Here is a 16,644-nt window from a genome sequence, read left to right on the forward strand (position 1 = left end):
GTTGAAGTATTCAATATCATTGTGAATTCATTTATTTCTTTTTGTGGTTCTATCAGTTTTTACCTCACATATTTTAACACACTGTTGTTAGGTCTATACTATTGAGAATTGTTATGTTTTCTTGGAGAATTGATCCCTTTATCATTATGTAATGCCCATCTTTTTCCCTGGTAATAGTCTTGCTTTGAAGTCTGCTTTGTCTGAAATTAATATGTCTACTCTGGCTTTCTTTTGATTAGTGTTAGCATGGTATATCTTTCTCTGTCTCTTTACTTCTACTTGGTCTGTTCTTTATGTATAGGGTGGGTTTTTCGTAGATAGCATATAGTTGGGTCTTGTGTTTTCATCTACTCTTAGCAGTCTCTGCATCTTAATTAGTGCATTTAGACCATTCACATTTAAAGTGATTATCAATATAGTTGGATTAATATGTACCATATTTGTAACTGTTTTCTATTTGTTCGTCTGGTTCTCTCTCATTTTCTGTCTTCTACTTTTTTTTTTGCCTTCTTTGATTGTTTGCCTATTGATTTCCTGTTTTCAATTTAATTGAGCATCTTATATGAATTAGTATTTCTTCTCTCTTAACATACAAATTATACTTCCTTTGAATATTACTTTAGTGGTTGCCTGATATTTTGCAATATACATTTACAGCTAATTCAAGTCCACTTTTAAATAATCTTGTATTACTTCATGGGTACTATAGGTAGCTTTTAACTACCAGTATTCCCAGTTTCTTGCTCCTGTTCCTATAACACTGCTGTCATTCATTTCACTTATCCATAAATCCTATTCACTTATCTTAGAATATCCATCTCTCTACTTATATTATCCATCTGTTCTTACCTATTTTCTACGTTTTTCCATTAGTGCCTTTAGCATATTAATCATAGTTGTTTTTTTTGAATGTTTATTTTTGAGAGAGAGAGAGAGAGAGAGAGAGAGAGAGAGAACAAGTGGGGGAGGGGCAAAGAGAGAGGGAGACACAGAATTCGAAGCAGGCTCCAGGCTCTGAGCTGTCAGCACAGTGCCCAACACGGGGCTCGAACCCACGAACTATGAGATCATGACCTGAGCCGAAGTCAGACACTTAACTGACTGAGCCACTCAGGTGCCCCATTAATCATAGTTGTTTTAAATTCTCTGTCATAATTCCAGCCATACCTACCATCTTGGAATACTGCTCAGTAGATAAGAGCACAGACTCTGGAAGTCGAGTGCCTGTGTTTGAATTCTGGCTCTGTTCATCAGGTGTGTAATCTTTGACAGGATATGTCAGTTCTTTCTACTTTAGTTTCTTCATTGGTGAAGTGGGAATACTCACAAAACCTACTTCATAGAGTTGTTAGGAGAATTGAATGAGTTAGCATGTGAAAAGCACTTAGAATAATGTCTGCCACAAAGTAAGCACTCTGTATACGTTAGATGATGCCGATAGTGACGGTGACTATGTTGATGATGAGACAGCCATATATACAACATGCTAGCACACTCCCGTCCAAGGGCCATTCATTGCCTGGGATCTCTCCTCTGCCTGGGGTGCTTCCCTCCGGGTGCCCACACAACCTGTTCCTCCTGTCCGTCAGTCTTTGCGTGAGTGTCACCACAGCACTGAGACCTTTCCTGAACACCGTATATAAACACACAGCCCTTCTGCTACTGCTCTCCCCCTTGCCCAGTTTTGCTATTTTCTGTAGCAAGTATGGTTACCCGACAAACTATAGGCTTACTTACTTTTTGTTGACTTCACGTCTCCTTCAACTTAAATGTAGGCTGCACAAGGGCAGGGTCTATCTTCGAACTTTAAAGAATTAAAATATTTTTAGGGCAGTTTTCTCTATAGTCATATAAAAAACTACTGTGCAGCTCCTTGCAGTAAGGTTTTCTAAGAATATTTTATGACATCGGGAATATTTATATGGCGCTATCATATCTGTGCAAAGCAGCCATAGACAGTAGGGAAGACTAAGAGAGATAGTGTGACCAGAGCAGGATCCATGCGTGTAGGGGACCGCCCGCAACCTGTGCCCACGTCTGTCTGAGTTCACAGCCTTATGCCCTAAGCCACCAGTAATGCCTTTTGACTTTCTCTTTCAGTATGAATACTTCAATGCTGTGCTGATAAACGAAAGGGACAAAGATGGGAATTTTTTGGAGCTGGGGAAGGAATTCATCTTAGCCCCAAATGACCATTTTAATAATTTGCCTGTGAACATCAGTCTGAGTGACGTCCAGGTGCCAACGAACATGTACAACAAAGGTAAGGCTCACCGCTGTGGCTCCTTTTAGAGGGTGAAGGGCAGGGCTTGTGAGGGACAGCCCCGGCTGGTTTGGGTATTGGGTTTTATAAAAAACACAACTACAAGCTGTCCGTGTCAGCAGGAGCTGGATAGGTGAGGTGTGCATGCCTGTTGTGCCTGGAGATGGCTCACTGTTTCCCCAGCTGGTGTGTGCATCGAGCAGTCTAACGTGGATTCCAGGGGCTGGCAAACCTTTCCTGTAAAGGGCCAGATAGTAACTAACTTAGGCTTTGTGAGCCATAGAGTCTCTGTTGCAACTACCCAGCTCTGCAGTTCTGGCACCAAAGCGGCTGTAGACACGACATAAATCAGCGGATATGGCCATGTTCCAGTCAGACGTTTTATCTACAAAAACAGATGGCTGGGTTTGACCTGCAGGCTGTAGTTCACTGACCCCAGGTGTAGTTTTTCTCTCTTCTCTTCCATTTCTTATAATGCTTTAGTGGATCAGAAGCCCCTGGGGTTGCGACAGGATCAGCTGTGGTCTTTGCCTAGAATACAAAGTAGAATGGACCTTGTTTTCAGGTTTGAATATAGAATCTGCTCAAATCCAGCCTTCACGTAGACTCTAGAGTTCTTTCCCCCAAATTCCCATCTGCCTGTGGAACCTGAGATTATAATGTCCAAAGACAGGGCTCTGGCCTCAGACTGCCTCTGGTTGGTCCTGCATCCGTCGCTTACTGACTGTGACCTTGGGTGCACCATCTTGTCTTTTTAGATCTTAGTTTCCACGTATCTAGGATGTGGATAATAATTGTGTCCATCTCATAATAATGCAGTTAAGTTCAGGATGTTGCCTTCCTCATCCACACCTTTAGTGAGTAGGATTTTGCTCTGCGTTCTCAGGCCTGGGAGGCTCCTACAAAAAGAGCCATCCTCCTGGAAAAGTAAGTTAGAGAACCATGGCATCTTCAAAGTAAAAATCTGCCCCATTGTCTGCCGCCGAGCTTTCTAAAACATTGGGGGCCGGATTCTACCACCCACCCAGTTTCAGTGTCATATCCAGAGGGCAGTGGTCAAGAGAAGGGCTCTGGGTTTGAGTCCCGCTCTTCCTCTTGTCAGCTCTGTGATCCTAAGCAGGTAATTGTGCCTTCCCAAGCCTTGGTTTCCCTTTCTGTAAAATAGGGACAAGGATACCACCTCCCTTCCGGGGGTTGTTGTGAGGATATGGAATGATGTGTCTACAGCCTTCGCGACGAGACTTGCTCATGGAAAGTGCTCAGTGCATCTGAGCTGCTCTTGTTGTTGTCGGGAAGTACCGTGAATATAAATCGCATTTCTAAATTATTCTAGATCACTGTTTGAAGAGCTTGGTCGATGATTAAAGAATTTCTAACTCAATGCCTGAAACATTCTTCTCGTGGTTGTCTTTTGTGGCCGTGCTACTAATGGCTCCCTTCCCGGTTTACCTACTGCCCATCCTTAAAATTCAGAGGAGGCGGTATCCCATCTATTAACTGCCCTGACATTTATTGGGGACCCCATGGTGAACCAGACAGAGCCCCTCCCTCTAGGGGGTCACAGTTTATTTGGGGGAAATGGATAGGTAATGAGATCGTTAGAACGCTGTGTGTGTCACCTGCTGGCTACAGTTACAGACATCTGGGGGCAGTGGGAGCTCCAAGACGGAACCTGACCACGTGCTCGTGTGGGCAGCCACATGTTTGTCTTTCTCTGTCTCTCTTAGAGACAGTGATGCTGGGCTGAACTGTCCCTAGTGGGCTCTGGGCTGGACTATATCCTGTGACCTAATCTTTACTTTGGACTCTTCCCTAGGACAGATCCCTTAGAGCCTAAGCCTCCTTAGAGGGCTGAGCTCAACCTCGTCCAGTGGTTGAGGACCTTGTCCTAGTCCTCCAGGGTGATCCCGTTAGCTGAGGAAGGAAACCCCCTTCTGTGCAGTGTGGCTGGAAGAAAGCCATCCTCTCAGCATTAAATACATTCTCAACTGAAGATGAAAAATTAACAACATTTTACAGAGCAATTTCAGGCATAAAACAATTCAGAATGATCTTTTAAAATATGGCAGCTGCTTCAAGGTTGCTCGAACCATTAGCACCATTATAGAGATTTAATTGCACCTTGAGCTTTAAAGGCATAATTGTACCTTTCGATGGCAGCAACACATAAGGGACCAGCACTGCCATTGATCACACAGGCTGCAGAATCAGGGCTACGAGACTTGCTAGGCAGAATCTTAATAGATCACTTGAGCCGTGGAAGTAGGTAATAATATTTAAAGTCAACCTCAGCAGCCCTTGTAGGGCCTGCCTACCACCCCTACCCAGACTCACTGGTCCCCCAGCTAGGTCTTGGGGTCATGGACTGAGGTCAGCCAGGCACTGGATCTTGTCTCTGCCAAGCAGTGAGTAGTTAGCGGCCCAAGGGGGAGAGGAAGGGACTTTAGGAAAATTCCTGTCTCCATTCCACCTAATTCAAACCAGCCTCAAACAGTCTTTTTTTCTTTTCAAGCTGCAGAAGTGTATTTCATGTTAAGAGGGCTTGCCAGCTCAGATCTAGTTATTGATGACATGTATGTGGGACACGTGCTCAGAGCTTGATCGCTGACTGCCTGTGACATTCCTAGGTTAGAAATCTTGCCCTGACAGAGGAAACCGGTACAGGGTCCGCTTTCTGGGCAGCTTGGACATAACTGAGTGGGCTCATAGCAGGGTGGTTTGATACTTGCCTACGAGCTGCTGCGTGCTATGCTCTTGGCATAACTTCTTGTCACAGCTGAACACAGCTGGTAAACACTACCTGCTTGTCGCAGTCTGCTCTTCGCCTCCTTGGCTGGGCCTTGCAACCAGGCCGTTCACCCGGGTCAGCATATGCCCCTGCTCCAGGTGCCTTTCTTACAGGCACTGCGAGAGACTGGGGCATCAGAGTGCATGGCACGTGGGCAAGCCATGAGAATTCAAAGAGCCACATTCCAAGTCTTTAGAAACGTGTCTTAGGATCCTTGTGGTGCCCTATGCAGCAGCTTCTTCACGAACCTTCTTCAGTAGAGGTTTGCTCAGTGGCTACTCTGGCACCCCCAGCCTGTGCATCTTGCTGCCCGTGACACTTCTTTGAAGAATGGCTGCCCATGCCTCTGGAAACTCCGCTGCCTGGATGAGTAAAGCATGGGGCAGGATGCTTGTTTGAGGACCACTGATGGTCTGACAGTAGATTCAGATAAAACCGAATTCTTTTTTAAGTCCTCTTTGGGCTGAAATGGTGTAAAATTCACACGCACACACATGCACACATGTGCATGTACACATGCCTACATATGTGCATGTGTGCATGTGTACAGTTTGTGTATGTGTGTTTATATATGTGTGTATGAAAGAAAAACTCTGCTCTCAACCTGCGCTTTCATTCCCACTTGCACCTCTGTGCACCCAGGTGAGAGTTCATGGAGTATACCTTTGTCTTTCTTCCATGATGCCCTATTTCACTCCATTTCTGTCATCCCTGCCTCCTCTTTCCTCCTTACGCAAATGTTCTTCTCAAAACCAGTTCAGTAAACCTTTCATTCGCTCTTTTATTACGTGACTTGGGTTTATTCCTTGGTTTTAGCATTGTTTTGTCCCAGGAGTGCATTGCATACTTTTTTTCCTTTTCCACTTGGAGTTCTCTGAGGGCAGGGCACCCTGCTGGTTCAGCCTGGTGCCCCACTTTGCCCTAAACAGCATGCTTCTTGCTTATTGGGTTTTCTCGAGATGTGGGATCAGCTGGGAGATACCAGTGCCCATGCCTCCTGGGCTGTGAGAAGTCAACCCTGGTTGTAGTGTTCCCATGGTGTTCACAAGCAGCAGAAACATATCCTGGATGATTTAAATGGAAAAGAAACCTTTTGAAAGGACATTGGGTCACTCACAGACTCTCCAAGAGAGCTAGAGAATAAGACTTGGAAAATGGTGGGGAAGGAGGGTGGCCAGGGGTCAGAGCCACACCCAGGGCCAGCCTGGTGAGGCTCCTGCACTGATTTGCCCCACCAGTGCCCCTGTGACTGCATAAAGTGTCTGTGCGTCATTTTCCTCAAACTTAAATTGGAGATGATAATCCCAGTGACCTGCTTCAGGGGGTTGCGGTGCGAGTTAAACATTTAGAAGGATGTTTGGTGCATGGTGACTGCCTGGTACACAAGCTTGGGCTAGTTTCTCTTCTCCTCGATCCTCAGCATCCTTAGCTATACAGCAAGTGGAATAACAATCCTAACCTTATGGAAGTACTGGGAGCATGGCAACAGCGATGCCCATGTGGGTTGGGGAGGAGTGGCTCACCCACTGATGTTGGCTCCTGTCACCTGCTGGCTGGAAAGTACAACCCATGTCATGGGGCTGCAGTCAGATAGCACAGACAGGTAAAGCACGTGGCCTGTCAAGGAACCTGGTACTTGACGAAGGCCAATGCACTCTGCTATTATTGTGACCATATGAGTTTGTTCAATTCTCACCGCAATTATGGTTAAGAGAGGAGGACCTTCAGGCGGAGGCAGGGTTAGAACCAGGCATTTTCATTGTGTCCTGTCTGGACCCCCCACCACCTCGGTGCCTGGGCTGGTGGACTGGGAGCCATTTTTCTCAAGGGCTTGGAACCCAAGACCTGGATATAGACCAGAATTTGGACTGTAAGCCTCTGCTTACATCTTCTGTCATAGCTGCGGAAGAACACAAATGGGCAGTTCCATGATGCTGGGTTGTTTTGGGGTTTTGGCTGCCAGTCTGAGAGTTTTCACCTTCCTTATCCCATTCTGCTCCCACACTTCCCTCCTTCCTTCCATCACTGTGAAACAGTGGCGCTGCCTCTGAGTCAGAGGAAAGCCAGAAGATAACTATGGAATAGAAAAGGTGACGGGTTCAATATGTGCCCATAGATAACATTAAACACACATGACTCTATGATTCGGCTGGGGGGTCAGCAGGGAGGGAACGAAGCCTATAGCTTCCGAGTATTTTTAGACCAAGCAACAGAGAGGCAGAGGTCACAGCTTCTTTCTTGGCAGTTTTAGCCTGGATAAAAAATGCAAATCTTAGAAGTTAATCTGTTTAAACTTTTGCGTCATTTTAGCACCTTGGCCTTGTTTTCTTCCCTCTTCAGCCCCATGAGGGCACTGAGGCGGTGTTCTCGTGTCTGTGTTTCAGATGAAGAAACGAAGGGTCAGAGAAGCCCCATGACTTGCTCCAGGTCACACAGGTAGGAAGGCTCATGCCAGGGTGGACCTCAACATTCTGATGAGGGGTCCAGCTTCCTCTGATGCCTCTCTGGGCATGAGCTCTGAGAAAGTAAGGACCTGGTCCCCCAGGGTCCCCTGTCTGGGGCTCAGTTACTTCCTGGCCACCTTAGGATATAGGAATTTTTGCTCAGGCTGAGAACCTCAGCCCTAGGCCTATAACCAGCCTTCCTCTGAAGCTCTAACTCTCCCTGGGCACTGCCAGGGCACAAGTCCCCACGGTAGTGTTACCCCAGACACTTCTCCTGAGTCTTGTCTCTGGCCACTCTCTGGCCAGCCCTCCTCCCTCTTTCTTCCATGACACACAGCCTAATGATTTCAATGACTTGAGTTCCCATGTGAGCTGGGGTGAGCTGCTGACCCAGGTAGCTTTTGCATATCAGCCCTGCAAACATTTTTGGCCTAAGAAGTACAAAGGCTCCAACTGTTGGCTTAGGATACAAAGGGGGAGATAGCAGAGAGAGGTGGTCTGCCTGGCAGAGGTGGGAGAGGGGCATGACCTAGGCTACCTTTTCTTCTTCTTGGTTTCCCTGGCAGGGTGTCTGGTCAAGTGGACTGGGTTGCACACCTCTCCTGTGTGTCTGTGTGTGTGTGTGTGTGTGTGTGTGTGTGTGTGCGCGCGCACGCGCGCGCGCGCGTGTTGGGGCGGGGGAGAGTGTCCAACCCCTGAAAATGAAACAGGCCTAAGGAAAGTGAGACCCATAGCCAACATGGCAGAACCCAAGGATTCAGTCTGTCTGCTACAACCCAGTAGGTTCTTCTAAAAAGCCCAGGGAAGGACAGAGGTTTGGTGAGGGGGACTTGGGTCCCTGGCTTGGAAGCAGAGTATGCTTGCTGCTGTACGGATGAGCAGGACTGCTGGGTTTGGATTTGTCAGATGTCACAACCTGTCTTTCACATGTTGGGTTTGATAAATCGCAAAACACGCTTTGCCAAGCACTTCTCCCCTTAATTACATGTGTATATTTTAAGGGAGATTTAATCCATATGTTTCTGATTTGTTTACACGGAAATCATTTAAATGTTTTCTAAGAGCCATTTGATGTGCAGGAAGGCTCATGAACCTTTTAAAGAGCTGTGTTAAAAGTAACATCACCAAGACAGCGATATAGGTTGTTCCTGACTTTGCTCCCCTCGTGAGAACGGCCAACATCTACTCACCAACAAGACACCACTGAGAGAAACCCAGAACGCGGGGGTGAAGCGGAAGCACCCCTGCACCACAGAGACCAAGACAGACAGCGTTAGGGGGTAAGAGGAGCAGTTCCACGTGCATCCCGTTCCCCTCCCCCGGGCCAGTGCAGGACCACCCCAAGGAAGATCCCCCAGAGCCTCCGGTTCCTACCGGTTGGAAAGGAAAGCCCAGGGGTGACAACCAACCTTCCCCAGCATCGTGGGTCACTTTGGGGGAGCCCCTACCCTGATCTCACACTACGGGGACTGCAGGGAAATCTTCGGGGCCCAGACGCTGGGGATCAGACTGTGATGAAGAAGGGGAGGGGCTGGCAACAACCAGCACGTGTGGACCGAGTTCCCGCCCGCAGTGCCCAAGCGGCGACCCCAGCCGGCGGCTCTCCTCCTCTGCACAACCGAGTCAGGGGCGGGCTCTGACCAGAGATCTTGGTGGGGTGGGCTCTGGGGTGGTCCAGAGACCAGTTTGCCCCCACTCATGCAAGGTGCTGAGTCACAGCCCCAGCTGCTCTGGTCCCATGTGACCAGAAGGGCTGGCCACAACTCCTGGCAGCCGTGTGCAAGAGGCAGGATGGCAGAGCTGATCCCCCTCGCCCCCAGGGCACAGCCAGCACTGGGCATGCGGGCTTCCGCGCTGTGCACAGGCAAGAAGGCTGATGCATAGCCAAGGCTGAGGTTGAGCTCCTGGCCCCTCCTATCTTGAGAGCCTGTTGGGAAATTGAGAGGAGGCTGGATGGTGCCCCACCTGCCACCCGGGCAAGGGGGCTGAGACATAGCCACGCCCACCGTGGAGGCCCCTCCTGACTAGAGGGCTGGCACCACGCCTGGAAGCTGTGTGGCCCAGGGGCACTCAAGCTGAGGGAAGAGCAGACGGAGCAAGGCCCGTGGCCCCGTTCAGCCAGGGAACTGGGCTGCGAGCTGACCCGAGCTAGGACAACAAGCCCTTTGCTGGGTTAAGAGCTGCTCCTCCCCCGGCCTCTGGCAGGCAGGGAGTCTACTCTGTGGCCGTGACCTTCCCTGAAATGAGCCTTCGGCCTGTCTGACCCGGGAACCTAACAGAGCACAGGGGTTGCTGCAGAGCCCATTCAGCGGCCCTACAGACAGTGGCACTCTGAACACAGAGCATAGGCCACGGCTTCCCCCGTCTGCAGAGCAAAACCGGTGGCCTCCCCTAACCAGGGAAATCGGTGCACACTCGGGCCTGACTCGGGCCCCCAAACAACGAGCTGTACAAGCCCTGGGCCGTGGCCTGAGACCCTGCCAGGGCAGGGAAGCTAATTCATAGCCCCACCTAACATTGAACATAGCGCCCAGGCCCACCCGTCTCGGAAGCCTGACCAGAGAATCCAGGCCAGCACAGCGCCCTTCCTACAGAGTCACTCGGGTGGGGGACCGGGCCAACAATGCCACCCAGGCACACCCCCACCCCTGTCCTCAGAGTTCTCGCAGTTGCCTTTCCTGAAAAGAGACCATAATAGCAGGTCCCACCTGCCCAAACACATTCCCAGCAGTCACACCCAGAAACCCCCATTGGGCTGACTGCTGAAGAACTGAGTCTGCCAAGGCAAACCTATAACGTCTGGAGGAGGTGCCCCATTACTCAAACGTGCAAATACTAGTGTAAGGAATCAAGGCTCGCAATAAGTCAGATGTTAGCTAAACTTACCGTGGTAATCATCTCACAGTATGCGTAAACCATCTTGCTCTATGCCTTAAACGGATATAATGGAGTATGTGAATTATTTCTCAATAAAACTGGGGAAAGAAGAAAAAAAGAGAGCGCCAAACAAGAAAAAAAGATGGATTTAAAATTTTTTACTTTTGTTTTTGCATGTGTATGTGTGTGTGAGAGACAGAGATAGACAGATTCCAGGATATCAGAAACAAATTTAGACTCTACGCAGTTTGTTTTCTCCTAGAAATTCTGAACTGAAGCTTCTGGAATAGGCTTGAATCTTGCTTTCATGTTGTCTCCCTACACTAAGTGAATGTGCTGGTGCTGTGGCCAGAAATTTGAATCAGGCGTCAAGATCAGAGGTCAGGCCTGAACACATTGCTTTGGTCCTAGGGAGGGAACCTCCCCGCCACATGGCCCTCTGGCACCTGCATCCTCACCAAGACCAGGTGAACTTTCCCGACCCCTGTTTTGTCAGTTTGAGAGCAGCAGGACCAAAGTGTTTGGCAAGATGCACGCAAGATAATGGTGCTGGAGTGACTCCACAGCTGTCACCCTGAAGTACTCACATTTCTTCTCTCCTAGTTTAGATGTCATATTTTCATGTCACAGAATAACTAACTCTGTCTTGACATTCATGGTTTGAGTGGCTGAGTACAAGTTCTTTTAGAAGTTCCTTCACACTTGTGTGTGTGTGTGTGTGTGTGTGTGTGCGCGCGCGTGCACCTGCATTACACCAACATAGGTCTGCATAGATGTGTGCATGTGTATGTGATGGGTTTGTGTCTCAGAAGTGGTGTTAATGGAAGGAGGGTGTCCTGTGCCCACAATGCCCTTTAATGCTTAGGCTTAGGCTTAACCCAGAAGTTGTGCTTGTTGAATACATGGCTGAGTGAATGGATGAACAAACAGATGAGTTGATTACCCTGTACTGAGCACCTTAGCTGTATCATCTCGTCTGCCACCAGCCCTGTGTGGTAGGCAGCACACCTACACCGTCCTTCACCACCTACTATGACAGCGTTCCAGGGCACGCCTTCCATGGCCTCTGTGCTACAGTCGGGTCTGGCACACGAAAACGGGGTAAAACTCGACACACGACTTTGGGTGCTCGTGGGCCATACCCTAAAAAACAAGTGGGAAGGGCCCCTGCCTGAGGCTCTCTGAAACATTTTGATATTCCTTCGGTCTCCTTCGCCCTGGGCACTGACCCAGGCAGAGGCCGCTGTCTCCATTCTGGTCCACTTCCAGGCTCTTCCCAGAGCCATCAGGGCATCTTTGGAGCACGGCAGGCCCAGGCTTGCATCACAGTCTAGGGGTGCCAGTTTGGTGGACTAGGGAAAGGCAGTGACCTCCCTGAGCCTCAGTTTCCCCATCTGTAAGGTGTGGAGTGTCATTTGAAGATTACAGGAGATAAGCGTGCAACACCCAGCATAGCATCTGGCACATGCAGACACTTGACTGATACACTTTGGCTTCTCACACCGAAGCAGTTTCTAGCCCCATGTTCCCTAGCGGGGTTCCTAAAGTGGCCCTGCCCCCAAACCCGGGGACAGCCTTGTGCTTCCCTTCGGCTTAGTTTGTAGGGTGAAGTGCAAATAGGCTGATAAGCATGCCCATTTATTGTCTCCCTCCTCTTCCTGGTCATGGACTTAGGACTCCATTCTCCTAACAGCCTCCCCTTAGGCTCTGTCCTCCCCCACCCCCCGCCAGCATGCTTTCACCCTGCGCCCCCTCTCCCCACCCCCACCCCCGCCCCCACCCAAGCCAGGCTTGTCCTTTTCTGCGAGCTTCACTAGTGACTTGTCTTTTCTTCTGGCCTCAACCCTGCTCTCCAGAATAGCCACTTGTCCTTATATCCCCAGTGTAGTGGTTCCTTTTTCATTTGACTCTCTCCCCTTGAACTTGAAGGCAGAGGCTGGTTTGTTTTCTTCCATCCCCTTAGGAACCTAGCAAAAGGAATGGAATAGGAGAGATTGTCCACTGAACTGAACTGAGTCCTATATTATTACATAACTACCTGAATCCTGCATTACTACATTACTACCTGGTTCCCACATCACCACATTCCCACATTACTACCTGGTTCCCACATTCCCACAGGTCATCATAAATGGATTGGTATTTTTTGTTTTCTGTTTTTTGTTTTTTTTCCTGCTTGTTGATCTGTACATTCTACTTCTGTTTGAATTTGATTTCTGAGGGGAGTGTTGCTTTTGAAGACAATAGTTTTAGATGTATGTCTAATGAGGTAATACTTTAAGGGTCTTTTACTTTGTATTTTGTAATCCCTCTCTTTTTTTCTGAATAATAGAAATTGAGATGCAGGCTTGAAATGGGATAGGAGCTGAATCTGGGCTAAGAGGAAGTCTACAAGCCAGTGCCCAGGCAGTAAAGGACTTTGTAAGAACAGGAGTGATTGCTAATTGTGTTTTTTTTTTTTTTTCACCTGGTGTCTCCACATTTATGAAATGTCACAGTAATCATAGAGTTGGAAGGTGACTTTTTTTTTTAAATTTTAATTACTTGGAATTCAAAGTCATTCCTATGATAACACCACTCATAGGAGCTTGCTTTCTGATCTGTCTTTGGTTGGGACAGGGAGCCACCTTCCACACTCCGAAAGTGATAGCAGTGAGTGTTGGAGCCTTGCTGACAGTCAGGTGTGTTCCAGGAAGGAAAACAGTAGGACCACTGTCCCTGGACTGACGCAGCCAACCACGATATGCCGCAGGTCCCCAAGAGCGAGAAGGGGACCGCTCTGCTGGAAATGCATGCAGAGCCTCCAGGATTTGGGGAAGAGCAGGGGAAACATGTGGGTAGGCCTCCTCAACAGCCCTCCCTGCAAGGCGCTGGCTCAGGGTGGGGCTTGTTCAGGGGCGTGCTGTTGGTCTTAGTGTGAAGGTGACACATGTTTGTTGCCGCAGTGAAGACCTGGGCCCCCCCACGAGGGCTCAGGCTGTACTGCTTGCTCACCTGTAAAGTGGGCATTCTGGCAGCACCTATCTCCCAGGGGGTGGGGAGGGTTAAACCAAGCCCTGTGAAACCGGCACTGTGGCTGGTACCTTGTAAAAGCTTAAGAGTCACTTTTGTTAGTATTGCTATAAGAAAGGTATTGAAAAGCCCACGATGGTGAGGCTTATTCCTGGGATTATCTCTGACACCCAACAAGGTAATATTCTCTTTTCTCCTGCACTTTGCAAGGCCTTTTATTACTGGAGTTTACATCAAGAAAATTCAGTGAACAGCAGACTGTGTGGACCCAGAGTTGCTTGTGGGTATCAGAAGCCCAAGAGCACCTTCCGTATGCGGTGGGGTCCCTCGGGTCCCCGGCCCTCACCCCTGCCCTCCTCTGCCTCATCGTGTTCAGATTCGGACACGGGCAGCCTCTGTAAGTCCAGGCCCTACTGCTCAGGCCACGTGGCTGTCGGGAACCTTGATGTCAATGTCAATTAGATATCAATTATAAGGCTTCAAATAATGCTCTTTGCTTTCCTTTTGGGGACCCTCAGCTGTTTGGTGGCACTACCCTTAGAAAGGACATGAAGCAAGCTTTCTTCCTTTTCACGTCTCGCACTGGTTCCCCTCTTTGTAGCTCCCAGTTAATGGAATCTTCTGTCCAGGATGCCCTACCCATTGTCCTTGGAGACACTCACCTGCCTGTGAGTCCACTGATGTCTCCCTCTGTCAGTATGTCCCCTCTAGATAACATACTACGTGCAGGCACATGCATGACCGGATGCAATACAGTCCTACCCACAACCCAGTGAGGTAGGAGCCCTTATTGTTTCCACTTTACAGGTAAGAATACTGAAGCTTTGAGACCTGCTGAGGATGAGTCAGTGAGAGAAATGGGCAAGTCAGCATGTAACCCTGGCCCTGTCTTCAGAACCACTGGGACACCTGCCTCTCCATACTGTGTCCTGTGTACTGCCAGTGCACCCACTGGCTGTGCCCCAGTGTTCAGTTAGCCGTGTCATGCCTGCTTACAGGCACACTTCACATGTGCAGCACATGCAAGGCCCTGTTTTGTCAAAGTGTGCGATTTTCTTCTCAGCGTGCAAAAACGCTCCATAAATGAAAACCAGTCTTATTTTACATAAACACTCCCAATCTCTTCCCCTGATCAAAATAAATGTTGCGGCAGAGAGCCTTTTTAAAAATGTAAAGCAAATTCTGCACCGGAATGTCAGTGGGTACCAACTGCTCACACGTTAGGGATATTTCTGTCGGGGGATGAGACAGTTCCACATTTAATCCTGCAAACCTGCCATGCCAGAATGCATACAAGTGGGTGAGGAGATAATGATTCGCAATGCAGAAAGGCTCTTCACCTCACCAGAAAGATCCCCACAGCGTGTTCAGGAGAAGCAAATGCCTCCACTGTAGTGGCTGGAGTAACATTTGCAGAGCTGGGACCCGGGGACCCTGCCACCATATATTGATTTAATGGATACTCACAGAGCACCTCTTGGGTGCAGATCTCAGGCGTGAGAGGTGAGGTGAGGTCTGGTGAAGAATGGGGAGACGCTGCCCGTGCTCTCGTGAAGCTCAGAGGCTGGCCGGGAGGCAGGTGGGAAGTAAGCCCTCCACTCAGCATTTGGTGAGACCAGAGGGCTGCTGTGAGAAGGGGGCTGTGGCCTAGGGACGCTGTGGCCCAGGGACAGTGTGGCCCAAGGTGGGGGACACACTGGGCCCATGGTGATGTAGGGGTGAGGGATGACCACGATCAGAAGGCATTTTCCTGGGGAAGGGTGAGGAGGATGGTTTGATGGCGGGCTGGGGTGGGAGGGGTAGAACAGGGGGTGTTGCAGGAAGAGGGATCAGGTTGCACAATATATTGCTAAGGGGCCCTTGAGAAAATGTTTTGGGGTGAAACAAGGAAGGAGATGCTGTGTAACATTAGTCACACTTGGTGGTCCACTGTGTACATGAGGTATTCAAGGAACATGTGTTTCTACCACAGAGAAGGCCGTTCAGTTGTGTGAGTCTGCTTTCTCCAAATTTAGTTGATTTGGGCATCACGTTACCATGGAATAGCCACCAGTTTCTCAGAAGGCATGGGATTCTCTGGGATCAGGAGATGCTGGTGAGCTGGAGCTCTGTGTGTCCAGGTAGAAGGCCCAGTGGTGCAGCAGAGGAAAAGATGTAGAAGAAAATGCATAGTACAGTGTGTGTGTGTGTGAAGGATATACATAAATGGTTGCGTATAGAGAACATTACTGGAGGGATGTACAGGAAATTAAAGTACTTACTTTCCACTTTTCACCCTTTTGTTCATATTGAATGTTTTATCATGAACATGTGTTTTTTGGGGCCAATTAAAAGCGAGAGAACAAAAGAACTTGATTTACAAAAGCTACTCATCTACAAGTAGTTTTCAGGTATGTGGGAAAACACCTGCATGTCGCTTGTTACCGGCTTTCCAGCTGATAGTTCTTTTGGCTTCGTGGTGGCCATGGTTGACAATGGTTTTGTTTGAGGCAGGACAACCATTGAGTAAGTTGTTTGTGCGTGGACGCTGCCTTCGTTGAAGGTTGTATTTAGTGTCATATTGTGTCCTTATGGTGGAAGTGGTTATTTTCATACAAACGATGTTGGCCTCGGAAAAGAGAAATGTGCTCCCTCTAAAGTGATTCCATAATACCCCAGTCACCCGCTGGTGAGTGTTGCAGACATGGGGATGCCCTGCCTCAAATATGAAGAACATTCTGCACTTGGGGAAAAAATGTATCAGTGCTTCCAAGGGTCAGATGGAAAACCAAGATTAGAAGTGAGGGTTTTTGGTTTCCAGGCAGAGGCAGGCAGCGTGCAGTCTCGTTTTGTGCTCCCTCGTGGGCATTATCTCAGGTAACTCGCAGAAGGGCCATGAGGTCAGCTGTCCCTGGGCTTCAGTGTACCTTTCAGAGGTGAGAAAGTCCCTGGTGGAGGCCCAGGGCTACGGGGGCCAATGGTGTGTCCCAGCCAGCCCCTGCTGTGTCAGGTCCCCTCATCAAGCCTGGCCAGCATTGGTGACATGTGTCATGGGGATTGGGATCAGAGGTGGCATCTTCACTACCTGAAGGATGCCTGATGGCACAGGTAGGCATTGGGGACAGGACACCCACTCGCAGGTGTGTTCTCTGCTCTGTGCCACCAGGTCCTCAAAATGCCTGCTAGTGAGGTTGTGATGTCCAAAAATGTGCCTCAGATATTTGAGGCGGGTCTCTAGTAAAAGTGGCTTTGGTTGCTTTACTTATTTTTCAACACATGAT

The 16,644-nt window shown here is 48.9% G+C and overlaps 1 protein-coding gene across 1 annotated transcript in view; it reads left to right on the forward strand.

The window, feature by feature from the left end:
- The window catches only part of CACNA2D3 (calcium voltage-gated channel auxiliary subunit alpha2delta 3), an 860,086-nt gene that overhangs the window by 326,281 nt on the left and 517,161 nt on the right, over positions 1 to 16,644 (forward strand). The window contains exon 5 of the mRNA XM_078442942.2: positions 2,101 to 2,263. Coding sequence (XP_078299068.1) covers positions 2,101 to 2,263 — 163 coding nt within the window. The remainder of the gene's footprint in view (positions 1 to 2,100; positions 2,264 to 16,644) is intronic.

This window comes from Panthera onca, chromosome A2 (genome assembly GCF_046562875.1).
Source record: "Panthera onca isolate mPanOnc1 chromosome A2, mPanOnc1 haplotype 2, whole genome shotgun sequence".
Lineage (NCBI taxonomy): Eukaryota > Metazoa > Chordata > Mammalia > Carnivora > Felidae > Panthera > Panthera onca.